This window comes from Magnolia sinica, chromosome 12 (assembly GCF_029962835.1).
Source record: "Magnolia sinica isolate HGM2019 chromosome 12, MsV1, whole genome shotgun sequence".
In the NCBI taxonomy this organism is placed as follows: Eukaryota; Viridiplantae; Streptophyta; class Magnoliopsida; order Magnoliales; family Magnoliaceae; genus Magnolia; species Magnolia sinica.
Genome location: NC_080584.1, coordinates 72,935,791 through 72,956,242, shown reverse-complemented (window position 1 = coordinate 72,956,242; position 20,452 = coordinate 72,935,791). Strand labels below are relative to the sequence as shown.

Below are 20,452 nucleotides of genomic sequence, written 5' to 3'. Positions count from 1 at the left end.
AATTTACAAAATGATTACCCATGTTGTAAAAATTTAAAGTGTCCGAATCAAGGTTACCAGGATCGTGGGTCATTTTGGTACATAGCATGGGAACCAGCATGCAATATGCTACATTGCCACTTCCTCCATTACGTGGTACGCTCAGGGTAGGTTCATATCCCTCACTCCAATACATACAATGTGTATGCAATATGGTTTTGTATATGAAATCATATTTTAATCATATATGAAATGATGGATGCTATTATTATAGACCCTGCATGCTTACTGTTATAAGATAAATTTATAACAAATAATAAAAGTAGAAGTACCTTCATTGTAAATATAAATTTTCATTTACTTAATCAATATTAAGAATACAGAACCATAATTTTGGGTCACTAAAAATATTGCCCAGATCACAAATGACCCATAATCTGGATTGCTCAATCTGGAACGGAAAACGTGGGGTCTTTGGTGTTTTAGGTAATACTGGTCAGAATAAAAACTCTGCATTATTCCTTGGCACCATTTGGGTTGTATCCAATTAAAAGATATCAGGAAAGGATATACATACCCCTAAATACAGCACAATTACATCATATGACCATGACGTAGAACCAATATAATGCATAACATATCATCATCTAAAACAGCTCAAACTGACATGGATGGATCAATAGGTGCCAGTTTTTCAACTAAAAATATTGCACAGTACCAGTGAATGCCTAAAACACATCTGCAATGTGCATCATAATAGAGAACCAAGGAAGTGCAATGATCCCTGCCTGATACTTCTCTTGAATAAAACAGTAATCAATATACAATGTGTGGTTGCCGAAAGCTGGATTTGATGCCAACCTGATTGCATTAGCATTATTCCCATGTGGAAGAACCAGGAAAAGTGCCTTCTAAATTGGAACTAGATTTAATGATTGTATGATCTGTATTTTATTTCCTTCTCCTTTATGATTATCAAGACCCAAGGAACATGCAAAACCTATTGGAATGTCTCATGCCTATGCATCAGACCCTGTCAACATCTGATTAGGCTGTGGCTCCTCATTATGAAATAGATTTGCAATCAGTTAATAACTAATTGTGGAACTTTTCCACTTGTGATTTATTTTTCTACTCGTTTTTTTGCGAAATCATGAAATAAATGTTTTCTATAGTGAGACCCATTTTGACGTGTAGAAATGTCCTTTCTTTTAGCATATCATGCATAAATTAATTAATTAAAATTTGATTTACATTACAAGACCTGTGAAAGGTTTTTTTTTTTTTTTTGGAGGTCGGCATAGCAAGTAGTTGATAGTAAGCATCGAGATTTTGAAAGGAAGTTTCTTGATGCCAGTTGTATCCATTTGTTCTAAGAAACATATGTAATCGTTAAATATCAAGAAGTTTCTTGATGATAAAGATTTTGAAAGGAAGAAGACTTACCAAAAAATGGAGAAATTCTGATTCTTCTTTCCTACTCTCTCCAACTAACAACAGCTGCAAAAAAGAAAAAGAAAAAGAGAGAGAGAGTCATTTTTTAGGGTTTCCAAATCATCTGATTAAGCATTGAGGAAAACCACTAGTTGTCTAAAAGACTATAGAAACATTAGTATTAATTAGTCTTACTAAATAGTATCTACAATTATATATATATATAGAGTCATGCTCCCCTGCGCACCTACGCACGTGCGCACCTTTGCACACCTGCCATGGGTGTCTAATCTGAACAGTCTATGTGATGCGGAATCCCGTGAAACCCCATATGAAGAATTTTCACCCCGATCTAAAATTCTGGTGGGCCATAGCAAAGAGAAATGCAAATCAAGGGAGGAAACTGTTTTCATCTTTCATGGCCCATCAAAGTTTTAGATCAAAGTAAAACTTGGGCTCGGGGGGTTTCACGAGGTGCTGCTTCACATGAACGGTTCAGATTTTGGATCCACATCACCTATGATGGGTTCTCAAAAAAGTTCGTACCTAGTACGTACGAACTGGTTCGCAGGTGAGCATTTTCGTGTATATATATATATATATATATATATAGAAAGGATGCATCGCTTTGCTCCCAACTCAACTTTAGATATCACCCACATTCTAATTGAGTTCCTGCAAAGGAAAATGGTATTTATACAGATTTATTCTGGTTTCTAGCAAAAGAATCCTCATTCTCATAAATCAACAGATATAAAAGAAAATCCACAGTAATTTACCATCACAGATTCAACCAAAAAGGTAATCATTATTTTCAAATGCAATGAATGCAGTGGAAATAGAATTGAGAATTCCTTAGTCTTTTACAATCCAAACAGTGGAAACAAAAAAAAGCTGTAGTTTTCTGCAAAAAGAATTTCTTTTCCCACAGATTCCTCATATCCAAACAGGGCCTAAATTTACTTCGATGGATAAATAACTCTAGCATTTTTAATTCCTATTGAATTTAATATAAAAGATGAGGTTAGTTTCTCTACTTCAGTTTGCTCAATCTTGATAGAAGTAGATTGACTGAAGTAGTCAACCTGCAAAAAATCCACATACAGGGAAAAAAAGATAATCCAACATGCCACCATGGAACTGTAGCTGCCTATCAGCTCCCAGAAATTTCTGAGCAATCAGTAAGTTGTGGATCTCAACTAGCAGAATATCACGTAGCATAAAGAACAAAAGTTAAGAGTTGCATGCAAACTTTTACAAAATGTGCAGCCCATTGGCTCAAACCAAGAGCTGAGAAGAAAGGGAATGGTGGTCATCTTTGAAATTCAAGGGCATTGGTGTCTTATGGTACTCAAGAGCATAGGCAAAAGCACAGAACTAAGGACATAATAGCACTTGAGTATTGACCACCTACTAGACCAGAACAAAACTATAGCAAAGAAGATATAAAACCTTCTAATAGAATCTGCAAGAACGTGCAAGTACACTAGAGTGGCAGTTCATATCTTCACCTTTCCTGTACACTGTAAAAAAAGATGCAACCTTCAGCACAACATGCAAGCGATGAGAACAAGTAGCATTGATTGCTGTTGTGTCTCAGACGAATTCAGAATTCAATGATACAAGCAGAAAAAAATTTAGTTGTGAAAGGGTGTTTCATGTTGGTTCTCGTTTGCAATTTGGGATGGATAGTTGGGCAATATTTCGAGTAGATATAAACAACCTATTATATCTCTTGATTAGATGGAACACTTACAATTCAGTTGACTTGTACATCCAAACAAATAAGTAGGCAACATTTGGAAAAACATTCAACTCGTGGGCATGTGCCTTAAGAAGTATTTAGATGTGTGGATGAGGTTGCCCATGGATGTGGAGGATTTACCTTTGGAAGCCACCTCCTGAGAGTCCTTTTTTCCTGAAGAACATACCCAAAAAACACGTGAAGAGGTGCAATATGGCACGGCTATACATGATCATATAAAAACTCATGGACATCTTACATAAGTTAACTATTTCTCAATTGAAAGGACTAATTGCATTTTTCAAGGTTTAATCATCCCAAGTGACATCCCTGCCTACTGCATTTTATTATAAGCAAGAATCAATAAATCAAGCTTGAATATGTACATATCACTAAAGGGGTCATGAGTGAGGTATGCACTTTCTGTCCTTTGAAATCAATTATGGGACAGGATCTTCATTCAATTATTCATCACGATGGACCAGAATGTAAAAGACATTCCCATCATTATGCAGAGTAAGATATTTCACTGTGCATCAGTGTGCTTGTAGACATCATTATGCAGAGTAAGATATTCAGAAGTTGGAAGTATTTCTGATACAAATAGACCCATTTTAACACACTGGAAATTTTAATTGTTTACAATTCCAGATGAATAAATTCAGTCCCATTGTAATTGTTCAAACCAACAAAATACACAATTTTAACATCCAGAGATGCACAATTGGGCAGACCTTAATTAGAAGAACATAGCCATTTTCAGTTAAATCTTACTCCATCTTCGCAGATAAGAAGCATTATCTTACTTGAAAGTGATCCAGCATTTGCCAAAAGCTGGCAATCCTTAAATGACAAGATACAAAAATACATACCACAAAAATAGTGGTGTTGGTCTTCAGCAGATCTTCAAAATACATCTGTGCCTTCCCAGCTTCTGTACCCACTTCCCAGGAAATAAAATTTCACTATAACAATTATAGAAGTGCACAGATGATAGCAACATACATGACCAAAATTTAAATGAATTCATGAGAGAAAACAATGAGCACTCACAAAACATCTGATTCTCACCTTTAACACAGTAATAGTCATATCGTAATTGTTTACGAGGAACACTGTTTGCAACTTTGGCTTGGTGAATGTTTTGGCAAGCTTAATAAGCAACTCATCAACAGCCATTCGAAGTCGTTCTAGATTCAATTCAAGCTACAAATATCAGTCAAGCAAAACTAACTGATTTCAGATGCTGCAATACGGTTGACTTAAAGATATCAAGGGATAGAATACCAACTATAATTGAGAAAAATAAATCCAACAGCTGTTTGAAAATTAAAATTACCATCCCAAGGTATGTAAATTGTAATAACTAAGCCAATCTCAAGAGGTAACAGGGACTTGGTCTAATTTGAATAATAGAATCTGGCTTACCTGACCATCTCCATATTCTTCATTGAGTTGAATAAGTGAGGTTGTGAACTTGGCATAACGTCTCATGACGTAATGTGGATGAACATCGTCCTCCCATAATGTCTTTACATTGGAGATGGTTATCTCTTGACCCTTCTTGAGTTGGATGGGCTTGCTGTCCTTGAGAAAACCAGTCCGAATCTCTGGGCCCTATAAGTTCATGAAGACAAATACAGTAATTACAATCATGACAGTTGCATGCGTTTCCAGATCTATAACAAAGAGTTCTCAACGATTACAAGGTTTCAGAGTGGGCCATCAAAACTACCAACAGGTTAAAGGATTTCTGCAAGGCCATTTCTGGGAACTCTGTAATATGCCACATTAATAAATATATCGCTTTTTGTCTTCTAAGATAGCAACCACCATGATCAACCTGCTGTACCTAAATGCAATTTTACTGATTCTCAACAATGTGAAGTAATGCGCCCTAAAATCCCCAAATCCCTAAATGAGGGTTCACATCGAATCGGAAATCCACAAATTGCTAAATCCCTAAATCCCTAAATCGGTTTTGAGATTGAGAGAGATTGCGAGAGAGAGAGAGATACCTCACGGTCGTGAATTAGCTAGCCTTCAACCGAGCTTCAGAGAGAGAGAGAGAGAGAGAGAGAGGGCGTGCGTGGGTAGGGCGTTCGACAACGGTAGGGTGGAGAGATCAGAGAGAGAGGAAGAGAGAGGAGGGAGAGGGTGCGAGAGAGACAGAGAGAGAGAGAGGGTGCAGAGAGACAGAGGAGGAAGAGGGTGCGAGAGAGGTGGAGAGAGAGGAAGAACAGGCGCTGAAAGAATTAGGGCGTCTCGACGCCCTATTCCCTCTGACGTCACCAAGTTCTGTGAGCCCCACTATGATGTATGTGTTATATCTACACCATCCATCCATTTTGAGATATAATTTTAAGGGCGTGTTTGGCCGGACCGATCCCATGGGATTTAGTGGGATGGGATCAATTTTAAGGTAATGATGATGGTGTCAGTGGATTGTCTCATGATCCATGGGATTGCTTATATCCCTCGGAAGTTCACCGGGTCTGTTTGGCACGCCCCGCTTACCCTGGGATTTTACCGTCCAATCCAGTCAACCAAGGGATAGGATCACTGTTAAGGTAATGATGGTGATGTCAGTGGATTGTCAGTGGATTGTCTTAAGATCCATGGGATTGCTCGTATCCCTGGACAAGTGCACCGGATCTGTTTGGCTTGTCATGCCTATCCCAGGATATTGCCAATCCCATCCCTCCTAATCCCATCTAATACCATATCCAGCGCCCGGCCAAACACGCCCTAAGTCATGAACCAAAGAATGAGGCAGATAAAAATCTGCAGTGGACCCCACCATAGAAAACAACGGGGAGAGTGATTCCCACCGTTGAAACTACCCTAGGGCCCATCAAAATGTTTATTTGAAATCCAACCCGTTCAAATGTTAAAAAAGACATGAAATAAGGGAAAACACACATATCAGGTTCATATAAAACTTTTGTGGCCTTTAGAAGTTTTTAATGGTGGACGTCACTGTTCCACTGTTTTGTGTGCTGGGGTCCACTGGAGCTTTGAATTTAACTCATTCTTTGGATATTCCCCTAAAATGATTTCTCCAAATGGATGGAAGGTGTGGATACAAAACATACATCGTGGTGGGTCCCACAGAACTTGCTGACATCACTTCACTAGCTAGTCCCGCTACTCCCCTGACACCAGCCCTGAGGCTGGCGGTCAGTGCTCTGTGGGCCCTACCATGATATATGTATTTCATCCATTACATTTATCCATTTATAAAGGTCATTTTAGCGATTTATTCCAAAAATGAGAGGTATATAAATCTCAGGTGGACCACACCACATGAAAACAATAGTGATTGGATATCCATCATTAAAATCCTCCTAAGGCCCATTGTATTGTTTATTTGACATCCAATCTGTTTATTAGGTCATCCAGGCCTAGATGAAGGGGAAATATAAAAATCATTTCGATCCAAAACTTTTATGGCCCCCAAAATGTTTTTAATGGTTGACACTCATTCAACACTATTTCCTGTAATGTGGTCCATTTCAGATTGGAACGTACCTCATTTTTGGTCTCATGCCATAAGATGATCTTTAAAAATAGATGGCCAACATGGATGAAATGCATACATCATGGTGGGGCCCACAGAGCACCGACCACGAGCCATCCGTTGGTGTCAGGAGTAGCCAATCTATTTCCCTTATTTGTGGTGTGGTCCATTTAATCTTTGGATATGATTCATTTTTTGGATAATTCTCTAAAATGATCTCAAGAAATGGATGAACGGTGTAGGTTGATCCCAAATTTTCGGTAAATCCAAAACTCAAGTGGACCATGCCACATGAAACAATGTGGAATAATGATTTCGCCTACAATAATGTTTATTTGCCATCCAACCTATTCATAATATCAAAAAGATATGAATGAAGAGAAAACGTAAACACCAGCTTGATCCAAAACTTCTATGGCCTCCAAGATTTTTTCAATGGTAGAGTTTCAATCACACTATTTCTTGTGGTGTGGTCCACTTAAGCTTTAGATATGCTTCCTTTTTGTTCTTTAGACCTCAAATTATCTGTTAACATGGATGAACGGAATGGATAAAATAAATAAATAATAGTGGACCCCATAAAGTTTACTCTAAGTAAGGGTAACTCACCTAAATGTAGTAGAGAGGGTTTCCTTAAAACATCATAATCATATATTGGGCCTGCCTAAATGTGATTCACATATCCAACCCACTCATTATGTGTGTCCCACTTGGATGAGGGGTCAGACCAAGTTTCAGCTGCATCCAAAACTAATGTGGGCCCCACCAAGTGCTTTTATATTTTTTAGGATGTCTTCACATGGTTTTAGATGGTATGGCCTACCTGAGTTTCGTATACGGATGATTTTTGAGATATCTCATAACCTAAAGAGGACACATCAAATGCACAATGTTGATGTTCGACACACATCATGATGGGGCCCACAAAACTTACTAACATCAATTCTTAAGTTCTCACGACATCAATAAATTGAGTCACAATTTTGATGAGAATATTTGGCCCAGTTTATATGTTTGGTCCATTTACTCTATTTTATTAATCAATACCCTCAATTTGACTAGTTACTCGCCCCGATCAAGCTACATATGAGAAAGATATTGGGCATACAAGATTGATCAACAAATTTAGTGAAATTTGATTTAAACATCTGAAGTTATTTACTCTTCTATCAGGACTAATTAGAATGTCCAAAAATGGTTAAATGTTCAATTAGTGGATGTGCCTAATAATTTATTAAAAAATATATTTTTTTTTCATAGATAAATTTCAATTTCCATTTTAAAATAATATTTTTTTCAAAATGTATATTTTTTTACTCTTAATTTTTCTTTGAAAACTTTTAACAAAATATCATTTTTATTATAAAATATTTCAAAAAAATAAAAAATAAAATACAAATTTTGATTTTTTATTTTCAAATTTTCAAAAAATTTCTCAAATTTTATTTTTATTTTTTCCAAAAATTCTAAAATGCCGATTTTTTTTTTCTTCAAAAGCATCATTTTGTTTTCAACTTTTCAATTTTCCTTTTTAAAATGATAATTTTTTTTTTCAAAATCTCAGTGTTTTTATAAATAACTTTTTCTTTTAATTTCAAATTTTGAACATTTTCAATTATTTTTCAAAATCACAAATTTTTTCAACTTCTTTATTTTTCGTTTCAAAATGTTTTTTTTTTTTTTGGTTAAAGTATTGATTTTTTAATATTGTTTTATTTTAAAATTTTCAATTCTTTCTAACTTCTCCATTTTTTCTAAAAGCATTTTTTCGAACTCATCAATTTTTACCGAACTTCTCAATTTTATTTTATTTTTCAAAATACAAACTCTCATTTCTTTTTCAAAATATTTTCATTTTTCAACATTGTGAAAATTTTCACTTTTTTTAAAATCTTTTTAATTTTCTTTTTTAGGATATTATTTTTTTCTTGAAATCAAATTCTTTTTTTTTCAAAATTATCAACTTTATTCAATATTCTTTTTTTTTCCCCACAAAATAGATTTTTATTAAATCATGATTTTTATTTTTTCAAAATCTAATTTTTTCCTCAAAGATTGTTAAATTTTTTTAAACTTCTCAATATTCTTTTTCATGTGTTATTACAAATCATTTAAATATTAGTTTTAAATTTAAAAAGAAAAAAATTACACTCATTTGATATAAAAACAAATATATATATATATATATATATATATATATATATATATATATATATATATATATATATATATATATATTGCATTCAATCAATTGTTAAAAAATAATCTTAGATACAAATATGTACAATTAAACCATTGAAATCCTATTAAAAACAAATTATTGGACTACAAGCATAATTTTCCACCATTTTCTTTAAAAAAAATGAAAAAAATTAATGTTTTAGGCAAAAGTCCTTTTATGACGGACTATGATCCGTCGCAAAAGAAACTGAAAAGCGTCGCCAATTGGTATTTTGGGCAGGAATTTGCAGCCGATTATATTCCGTCGCAAAATCAAAATATGCGACGAATTTAGTCCGTTGTTAATTGACGACGGACCAAAATCTGTCGTAATTACGTGGTAAATGAGATTTTAGCGACGGATTTTGGTTCGTCGGGAAATTCTGCGACGTTTCAACTGGATTTTCGAAAATGACGGGCTTGGCGACGGACTTTTTCCATTAGCGACGGATTAAATCCGTCGTTAAACCAAGCGACTTGTGCGACGGACGAAGTCCGTCGTAAAGATCCGTCGCAAATTCACTGTTTTGGCATAGTGCTGACATTTTCTTGTTGGGTGGATTGTCATGTGTTCCACGTCACGTACATGTGGCTTGTAGAGAACTGCATTGGGCATGCGTGTGGGAGTAATGAATCTCATTGAAAGATAAACTTCTTTTTTTTTCTTTTTTCTTTTTTCTTTTTTCTTTGACATACTCACACCTGAGGTTGGTCTTGGCAAAGATTTTGAATTGCTTTGAGCCAAACCGTTGGGCTGAGCCTGTTCAAAATTTTGATCTTAGTAGGCCCGAGCCCAACTCATTAACGACACTGTCACACACCCCAGGGAGCTAATTAGTTGTTACTCGGGTAATAGCTTAGCGAGTGTTAGCCTCACCATGTGGGGCCTACTTTAATGAATTTGTTTCATATCTATTATGCCCGAAACTCGAAAACCAGGCTCACAAAATTCTTGATCACTGAATCTGGCGCCGACAGCCTCCGTAGTACCCCATTCTTGGCTCCCGGCATCTATACACTAGGTTCCGATCCTGGGATCCTACAAGGAGGATTTCAGACATGATTTTGATTCAATATAAGCATAACCGTAAGCATAACCCACAAACAATAACGACAAGAATACCATCACAAAATCTACTATAATAAAAAACTTTGAATACAATGCATATGAAGGGAAATACAAGATAATGATAATAACAGAAACTCCAAAAGCTCATCTGCACACTCCAACTGGACAAGGCTACGGCTGCGTCCTGACGTCACCTGCATGCATCAATCGTGCATAAGCTTATAGAAAGCTTAAAGGGTAGTGTAAGTGTGTGCGCAATATAAGCGTGCTCAGAATGCAATGTCAGAGAAATGCGGAATCATGCTGATGAGTACATGAATGCAATCAACCGTACCAAGGCCATGCGGTGCAAGATATGAATGCTATCGGCCATGTCAAGACTATGCGATGCGAGATGCAGTTCAAGCATGCCAATCTTCATCATATATCAATACAATTCTCATTCTGGATAATCACCGAGGTCTAGTACACTCTACGCCAGCTTGCCGCCCCTGTCTGAACGCACAACTGGGAGAGCGAAAAAGACCTCACTATCCGCTTGCCAATATCAGGCCCGGCTCGTCGATAGCGGACCTATTCCTCAAGCTGGTCAAACTCAATGTAGAAATTGCCCCCTCACTCAGGCGGGTAAGGTCACACCCCTTTCCAACTGATCACGACACAGTGGGAGATGCGGCCTACTAGTATACGGTCCTCGCGCGCTTATGTATCCACTCAGTCTCGACGTTGGAGTCATCCTCTGGTACCATCGGGTTTTGGAATTTTCACCCAGGGACATCTATGGCGCCCTGATGCTAGAAACAGTATTTTCGGTATCCAATCCAGCCATCCACGATGTGTCTGTGGAGGCTATGGCCCTGATGTCACTAGGGCATACAATAATCATAATCACACAAATGCAAGTACATGAATCACTCTACCAGACATGCAACAAATCCTGCGCATACCGCGCGCTCATGAAGGGCAACTCTGCATATCAGGGAGCCCATAAACAATTTGCCCGAGGGCATATACTATGATCAGGCACTCCTCATATCAAGCATATATATGAGCGTATGATCATGAATCATGGATCTATACTAAGCATGTTATATAGTGATGGGCTCTGTGCATAGCGAAGATGGGCCTAGACGGCCAACACACTACAAGTATGGGCCTATCCATGGGTCTTAGGGAGAGTGACAATGCGGACATTTAACCAGCATTATCCTTACAATGTGGACGTCAAATCATCATTGCTCTCAAGGCATAGCCCACTATAAAGGTCAACACATAAACCATGGTGGAATCACGTTATAATGGGCCTCATGTACATCCTACTAGGCCTCGACCCATGGGCTTCCAATCCATCAAGTGGGCCTCATAACATGGGTCTGTATATATCAGGGTGGGCCTCAACATTGGGCTTCATATATCACATCAGACCTAATCAAATGAGCGGAAACAATGGGCCGAATCAAATGGGCTCAAACCAACCACACCATTGATCTGTAGATAAAGATCATTTTAGAGCATTATTTAAAAATGATATCCAATGGATCATCTGGACCATACCACAAATAATAGTGGTAATGAAGATCTCCACCGTTAAATTCCAGTGGGACCTATCATAGCATTTAATTCCATCCGGTTTGATCATAAGTTTAGGAGGACCAGGTATTAAGACGATAAACAAGTATCATACTGGTCCAAGACTTCTATACCCAAATGGGGTTCAATGGTAGGCATCTAAACCCACTGTTTCCTGTAGTTTGGTCCACATGATATTAGATCTATCTTATTTTTAGTATCGAGCTTAGGACTGGCTCACCAAAAGGATGGATGGTTGGATGAACCAATACATCAGAGTGGGGGTTCAGCTATGTGGTCCACCTAAGACAGCTTGCCTAATGAACGGACGATAGGGATACAACACAGGCATCATGGTGGGGGCTGTACATGGTATCCATGCCACTGGACTGCTGGGCCAGCGGCCCAGCGTCCACAAGGTGGACGGTACAAATACAACACATGCATCACTGGTGGTTTCCACCAAACGGACTAACGGTGTGGGTGTACATGCATACATCAGTGGGTCCCACGTGGGGCCCACCATGATGTTTATCTGTCATCCAGACCGTTGATAAGGTCACGCAGACCCAAATGAAGGGGGAAAACAAATTTTATAACGATCCAAAACTCCTGTGACACCCAAAGGGTTTCAATGGCAGACGTTCAATCTAACTGTTCCCTTGCCGTGTGGGCCACCTGAGCTCTAGTACGACTGATTTTTAGAGGGGCCCACTGCCCTAAGGGCCCCATCAAAATGCATGGTGTGGATATCAACACCCATCACGGTGGGGCCCACGCTGGGACCTGCAGTCCCTGCCCACACTCGTCCTCAGGCAGCAGCGCAGACGCTGCTGGTGTCATCTGTCAACAGCAACAGCAGACGCTGCTACTGTTTATGTATTTTTTTTTGAAAATTATGATTTTTTGGGGGGTTTTTCATTCGTGGGGCCCGCATTAGTTGAATCCACTCCAGCCATTGCATTCCATGGCTTAAGACAGTCAGAACGAGCCTAATATTTAGGGTATTTTGGTGTATAAAAATATTAGGGTGGATTTCAATGGTAGAAAATACTGTTTTTCTATGGTATGGCCCGCCAGAAAATCGGAATCACTTTAATTTTTGGCTCAACGCCTAAAATGAGCCAGAGAATGGAGGACAGCATGGATTAACTTAATGCATCTAGGTGAGGCCTGTATGAGCAGCCCATCCCAAAGGCCCAAATATAATATATATATATATATATATATATATATATATTTGTTAATTGTTAGTGCACACCCATGTCAGTACACGCACTCCATGTTAGCCACACTCGTCCAGCGTCTAGGGACGCTGGACGGCAAGCATCATGGTGGGTCCCACATATACATGGCCCACTTGTTTTGGATCTATCTAATATTTGTGTTTTCCTCCTGTCTAAGCCTCGTAATGGGCTGGATGGTGTAGCTCCAACACATCCGTTAGCTGGGTCACATGAAGGTGAATGGCATGGATAAAAATACACTTCGTGGTGGGGTCCATCCCGGTGGGCCACATGGCCAAATCAACTCAAAATGCAAGAGAGAAAAAGAGAGAAAAGAAGAGACGAGAGAGATCATGATGAAGAGGAGGGACCCCGCCACTAAGGGCCCTCCATTTCTTACATTGTAAGCTTCAAACGGGTCCCATTACATGTGGTCCCTAAAAAAAAAGAAATTTAACGGTCGATCACCCACCTATCTGTCTCCTTCTTGGTCCCTTAGCCTCCTTAGCTCTTTGCATTCACTATTGATGGAGGTTGATGATGAATGGATGGTTGAGATGGGAGATGAGAGAGAGGGAAAGTGGGCCAGACTTGTTGTTTTGGGAGAGAAGAGAGGTTGGACGTGGGATGCTTGGGAGATTTTTTTTTTTTTTTTTGAGAAATGAGGGAGAGAGAGAAGTGATGGGATGATAAGGATGGGTGATGGGTTATAAGAAAGGGATGGGTGGAGAGAGAGAGAGAGAGAGAGAGAGAGAGAGAGAGAGAGAGAGAGTTGACTTTGGGAATGGGAGAGATGGGTTGCTTGTACTTGGGTATAGCTTGTACTTAACTTGTACTTGACATGAGTGATTGATTAATTGATGGGACATGTTATAGAGATTCTCTCGAATTCGTAACGCGCGACGTTTTCTCAAAATCAGCGCGGGCCCACATCTTCTGACCTAGGTATCGGTTCAGTGTGCAAGTCACGGCGTTAGAACCGCGGCGACAGCGCGGTCGTTAAGGTACAAGTTTCGAATCGAGCCGACGTTGGTATATAGGACCCGACTTAGGATCACGCACAAACATTGGATACACGTCGAGGGTTACCGGAATTTGACTGGAAGGACCGCAGAAGTTCACGGAACGGTACAGACTATGATACGAGTCTTACAATATCCATGTCGTCCATCCATTTTCTAACCTCATTGAAGGATGTTATCCCCAAATTTAAGTAGATCCAAATATCTAGTGGTCCACACCACAAAAAAAAGGTGATGAATAACCATTAAAAGCTTTTGGTAGGCCACAAAAGTTTTGGATGAAGCTAATCTTTGTATTTTTTTTTTTCATCCAATTCTGCATAACCTTATTAATGGATTGCATGACAAATTGATGTAGAGCAGGTCGCAGATAATTTCATGGCCAAGATGGACCAGAAGAGGCCTGATCGCAAGCGGAAGTGATTTGAACCATCAGGACCTTAAATCGGGCGTATCTTGCAAACCGGAATAAGTTATTGGACGTACCATATATGATTTTGGGGTAGGACAAGCTACTTTAGCCACCCAACCTGGCTACGTCGAATTGTGCAAGCCGAATTTGCTTGATACCACCAGATGAACGGTCAAATTCCCGTTTTATTTTCATTTTTACCATTTATAATAAGTTTTAGTTTGGTTATAACTCTTCATCTGTTGGGCTTTAAGAGTTGCGTCCAACAATATGAAAAATGCTTAAAATAATTAGGGGTACATTATGATTCAGCTAAATAGGACGCTTACTATTTTTGGCCGAAAACCATGCACACTAGTAGAGATCACGATCGTCTATAAATAGTAAGTTTACTATTTATAGGAAGTTGTGAATTCTAGGATTTTTAGTTATAGTTTGATTCCCAAAATTCTCTCATGGCTTAATATCCCTATTTAAAGGGCTGTAAATTCGTTTATTTCAATCATCAATCAAATTACGAAAATTTTAGAATTTATTTCTATTTTATTGTTTCTTTTTTCATGGATTCAAAAAATCTCTCTGAAGAGAAACTCCGTGGATTTGAAATAGTTATCCTTGAAGAAGATTATGCTCGACCTCTACACGACATTCCCTACGTCACAAATAAACATTACGGATCTGGTTATAGTGAGCCTTGGAAAACTTTTAATAATAATTGTTTAAACATCAGTGTTTCTTGTAGTGTGGTTCATTAAGGAATTAGATATGCTTAATTGTTTGGACAAGGTCTTAAAATAAGCAAAAACAAATTGATGAAGTAGATGTATGTCATATCATTAAAGTAGGCCCTTGGATAAGGGTAACACCCAATAAGCTACTACCCCGATAACACCTAATCCAGCCTATTAGTTGTTGCCTGGGTAGCAGGTGTTACCCCAGCTGTGTGGGGCCCATTTTGATGTATTTTTATATATCCCCACTGTCCATCTGTTGTTTCATCTCATTTTTAGATGTGATCCCAAATTATAAAAAGATCCAAATATCAAGTGGACCATACCAATAAAGGCAGTGATAAATAACCACTAAAAACTTTTTATAAACCACCATAATTTTAGATCAATCTAATATTTCTATTTTCTTTTCATCAAGATCTTCTTGACATTATCAACAGGTTGGATTGCAAATAAGTATTATTAAAACCTTACAATGAGCCCTTTGGATTTTTAATGGTAAGCCAGTCAATCACCACTGTTTCTTGTGGTGTGGTCCACCTGAGATTTGGATCTACATAATTTTTAGTACCCCATGCTAAAATGAGCTGGAAAAACAGATGAACGGCATTGATATACAACATATCATCAAGGTGGGCCCTATAGTAGGGGTAACACCCACTACATTGTTACCGGGTAAGACCTAAACGGCGCTATGAGTAGGGACCCAAAAGACCCACCTGCCTTCAACTTGTCCACTTTACTTCTCCCGTGATATAAAATACTATGTGAAAAGGACTACTTCCATGTGTATAATAAAGTATTAAGGAATGCAACAAAAAGAATTTTTTTTTTTTTTAAAAAAAAATGTATTAAGGAATGCTTCCATAGGTATGATATAATATTTGGTGGAAAGGACTAGTGGGTACATTTGTGATGCACGTGAAGACATGATGCCCCATCTAACGCAGACCCATAATTTGTACCGTTCGGGATTTAGAATGAGGTACACGTATGCCACGTGTATATATAATGCCGTTTTGTCCTGCATGCACATGGCCCCGTACCCCAGCAAAGTATATGTAATGCCGTTTTGCCGTTTTGTCCTGCATGCACAAGGCCTCGTACGCCAGCAAAGTATATATAATGCCGTTTTGTCCTGCATGCACATGGCCCCGTGCTCCAACAAAGTACTGAGGGTCTGTTTGGGCAGTGGGATTATAAGGGATTCGGTGGGATGGGATTCATCTGGTCCCGTGCCAATTCCACTCCATGTTTGGGAAGAATGGAAAAGCTTGGGATTACATTAAATGGAATTGCATTAGGTCTCATGCCAATTTCACTCAATTTTTGGGAAGTTGTGTAGGTCCTACCATGATGTGTGGGCTATATCCACACCGTCCACCCATTAATCGAGATTATTTTAGAGCATGGGCCAAAAAATCAGGTAAATTTAAAGCTCAAGTGGACCCCACCATAGAAAGCAATGGGAATTGAATATTTACCGTTGAAAACTTCTTTGGGGCCACATAAGTTTTGGTTCTACCTCATTTTTAGACCCATGCCATAAAATAAGGTTACAAAACAAATGAACGGTATAGATATTACACATGTATGTTATTCTAAGTAATTTCAAATGATGGTGGGTATATCCATTCAATGCACCATCATATTATCAACAAAGCATGACATTAATTTGATCCCATGGCAATAGGGGACAATCCCTGCCATGGGTAACAATTATGTTTTCTGAATCCCATCCCACCTAATCCCTTCTAATCCCACTGCCCAAACAGACCCTGAATGACCCTTTATTTGTGTCGGTTAGACGTTGGTGCTGGAATGTCGCTGGAAAAGCTCTGTGAACCTACAGTGATATATGTGTTTTTTCCATGGCATTCGTTCATTTTATCAGCTCATGTATGAGACCAGAGCGAGTCAGATCCAAATCTAAGGTGGACCATGTCACAGGAAAACAGCCGTGATTGAATTCCCGCCCTTAAAAACTCCAAAAGCCGTTGTAAGGTTTGTTTGCCATCCAGACTTGAGTAGATGAAGAGAAAACACAAATATCAGCTTGATCGAACCCAATAAGTTTTTTACGGTGGGTATTCAATCACCACTGATTTCTATGGCATGGTACTTCTGAGACTTAGATATTTCTCATTTTTTAGATCATGCACTAAAATAGGCTACCAAATGGATGGACTGTTCCATAAAACAGATAAATCACCATGGGACCACAGGGCACCATCCAATATCGCAATTATAGTATGCAATCGGCGTCCCATCTAAAGAAGTTCAAGTGGACCCCACTTATCCCTAGGCATCCTCGTGCACTGATGTTAACAAGCTTAAATGAGGGTAAAATTAAATGACACCTCGTGCACTGACGTTAACAGGCTTAAATTAGGGTAAAATTAAATGACACCTCGTGCACCGACGTTAACAGGCTTAAATGAGGGTAAAATTAAATGGCAGTATTTTCATTTGACAAAAGTAAAAAACATGAGAACAAGTCAAATAGGAATGGGTGAAATTAAAATTTCCACATTTAATTAACAGCCCAAAGATGAAACAGGTTCGCTGATGCGGTGAATACCCTTGCTTGGGTTTTTGGTTCCCCGCATTGACACTCTCTTGTAATAGAGAAACTCTCAACTACTGAGAGGCACCCTCTACCTCTTGAGCATTGTTGGAGTACTAATTTAAGAAGAAAATTGAAGATTGATAGCCGATAAACTTTGGTTGTGCGGCGCGCAACAGAGTGAAGATAAAAGTCTATTGTGTGGGGCGCAATGGAAATATGTTGCTCACGCAATGGAACTAGATAATGGTCCATTGTGCGGGGCACAATGGGACTCATCCCTCGTGCAATAAGGAGCTATTGCGTGAGATTCAGGGTTCACACGTGTGATTACCAATAAATAACCATATTTCCTCTTCATTTGATACATATGCAGACTTCAGAAGCCACTAGAAGACCGGGGAGTTCTCCAAAGTTCACAGGTATTTGAGGATATCTATTGCGCGGTGCGCAACAAGGGAGCCGCGCAATGGTGGATCTAAAAGTTCATCATGTGGTGCGTAACAAGGTTGTTGCGCATGCAATGACTTCTTGTTCTTGATTTGTATCTTAGTGATTCTTCCAAAAGTCTAATTGATTTGAAAGGAAAATAACTTCTGAAGAATAAAAAAGATTGACAAAGAGACATCATTTCCACACAAGAACTTCTGCATTGGGAAGATCATATCATAAATCAAAATGCTGTCGAAATTAATATTTGAACATGTTTGATTATTATGTTTTATAATTGTCTGCTTTGTTTCAGAATTAAAAGAAATACAAGGATGTAAATGAATTTCAAAATCAATAAAATATTTTATGATGATTGTTCTCTCATTATTTCTTTGTTATTATTGAATAAGAATACCCCATTGAAATACATTCGTTTCTTATCGAAACAAATATCACTTTTAAGAATTTTATAGTCATGTGGCTGAAATTTAAAGAAAAATCATTATTCATGGTCTAAGATATTAATTGATAGATCTACCATTAATTTGCTTAATAGACAAATCGGCTGATAAAATTATAACTATAGTTAACAATGAAACAGACCGGATCAGTCACCCCTCACCCAACTAAGAAATTTCTGAGCAGTTCTCCTCACTTAAAAAAAATGAAAATAGGTTTTATTAATCACAAGAGATGAACTATATGGGGAGAGGAGATACATTCGGAAGGGGGGGAAGGGGGGACAACTCCAAAAAAATATAAACCGAACCACATATCATATCTTTACATCCTACACACATCACCCTTCACATTTTCCATCCTCACCTGGTCCAAAAATAATGCTCCATAGGCCTCACTAGGCAGTTCTGACACCTCGCTGAAAATCTTGCATTCCTGCGACCCACTACCTTGCCTTGCTAAGGCATCAGCAACACTGTTAACCTCCTTGGGACTGTAGTTAGTAATAACTTCAGCCTCTTTACTAAGATCATTGACCTAGGCCCACCAAAACCAAAGGGACCAGGAACAGGGCCTCTCCTAGTTTACCATATCTATTACCACCATATCTAGTACCCCAAATTTAAACCCATGGCGAGCCCTTCAAGAAGCGCACGTGCTTTGCACCAACGTTTGTCCCTTTCCCCTACCTAGACGCAAACGCTTGAATGAATTCCTCGTTGCTGCCTCTTCAAATGCCACCCCCTCTTGACATGCCCGGGTTACCTCTACAAGAGCTGTCTACGTTAATCTTAACCTAGTCAATAATTGGTCTATCCTATCACACAATTGAAATGGGTTTACAAGGATTAGATACAGGGAAGTCTAGATTAAGAAAACGAATTCATTTGGTGAGCTTGAAGTCCTTGCACGATGGAAAAAAGGGGTGGAGGCGCCTAAGCCAGAGTTATAAATTAAATCAAGAATGAGGTATTGTGATTGCTATAAGTGGATTCTTGGATCCTTAGTCTAATATAATTTATTTTAAAATCCTTTCATTAATCATTAGATTTAAAAACCGAGGTAACCCGTTAAATTTAAATTAGTTTTGAACTGTGTTCCCCATTGCCTAAGAATTCGACTTCGGTCTCACTGAGTTATTATTGCATTGCAGCCCTACACTTGTTGTTGTCAACCCTTAGGTTCAATCATTTAAACATTGATAATTGATTGATGAAGGGTGAAAAGAGTATTAATACCTTAGGTAGTTGTTTATAAATCAAATCTTTTTTAAGAAGTTAGGTGGTTGAATCGAAGCGGAGAAGGAGATTGAGTCACTGATCATGCCGGAGTGCCCTTAATCACCGGGTGGCTATGTTCTCAATCAGCAAAACCTCACATCCAAACACCAACTCTAAGATTGCCAGAATCGCTACTCTTCACTTCCCTTTCCTCATGTACGTGCATATATAATTATCTTGGAGGTGTATCAGAGCAAGCAGTAGCCCTTGCCTTGATCCTTAAACATGGTATTAGGTGGTATGGAATTGTATTTGATCATAAAAATTCCATCCAACATTTGGAAGAATGACCAAAAGGGTCATATCATCTAGTACCAACAATAGGTACTACATGATTTCTTGTTGATTTCAAAATCCACTACATTCATGGGCCCCACATTGATGAATGTGTTTTATCCACTCTATCCATCCACATGTGCCCATTACATGTGATATTCGAGTCACATATGTGTACAGGTGATCGACATTAGTTGTGAATTTGGTCCATTTATTATAATTCCTTGGTCTACCAAACGTAGACTTTGCTAAATACAATATTTTTCTTAAAGGAAGAATTTGATCCCAATTGTAAGATTGGCCATATTCCATAGTATTTTCAAACATGCAATCATTATGCAATAATGTTGATAATTCCATCTAATGGAATTCCATACCATTTAATCCCACCCACCAAATAGGCCCCAAGTATCTATTCGTATACGCAGCTGCATGATGTATATGAAATAGATAGATTCTGTTTCAACACTGAAAGCAGGTATTGAGTGCCCATATGGTGTGCTCGAATGCGCG

General features: G+C 38.4%; 1 protein-coding gene across 2 annotated transcripts; it reads right to left on the bottom strand.

Annotated features, from left to right (window-relative positions):
- Window positions 1-2,504: 2,504 nt before the first annotated feature.
- LOC131221685 (vacuolar protein sorting-associated protein 52 B-like) lies at window positions 2,505-4,965 on the bottom strand. 2 transcript variants are annotated; one of them, XM_058216990.1, is made up of 4 exons: window positions 4,586-4,965; window positions 4,229-4,363; window positions 3,299-3,331; window positions 2,505-2,936 (listed from the first exon to the last, which is right to left on the bottom strand). In XM_058216990.1, the coding sequence occupies exons 1-4, from the start codon at window positions 4,649-4,651 to the stop codon at window positions 2,913-2,915; spliced, it is 258 nt and encodes an 85-aa protein (XP_058072973.1). In that variant the 5' UTR covers window positions 4,652-4,965; the 3' UTR covers window positions 2,505-2,912. The 2 variants fall into 2 exon arrangements, with proteins under 2 accessions (XP_058072973.1, XP_058072972.1); XM_058216989.1 differs by lacking the exon at window positions 2,505-2,936 and having other exon boundaries at window positions 3,218-3,331.
- Window positions 4,966-20,452: the final 15,487 nt, after the last annotated feature.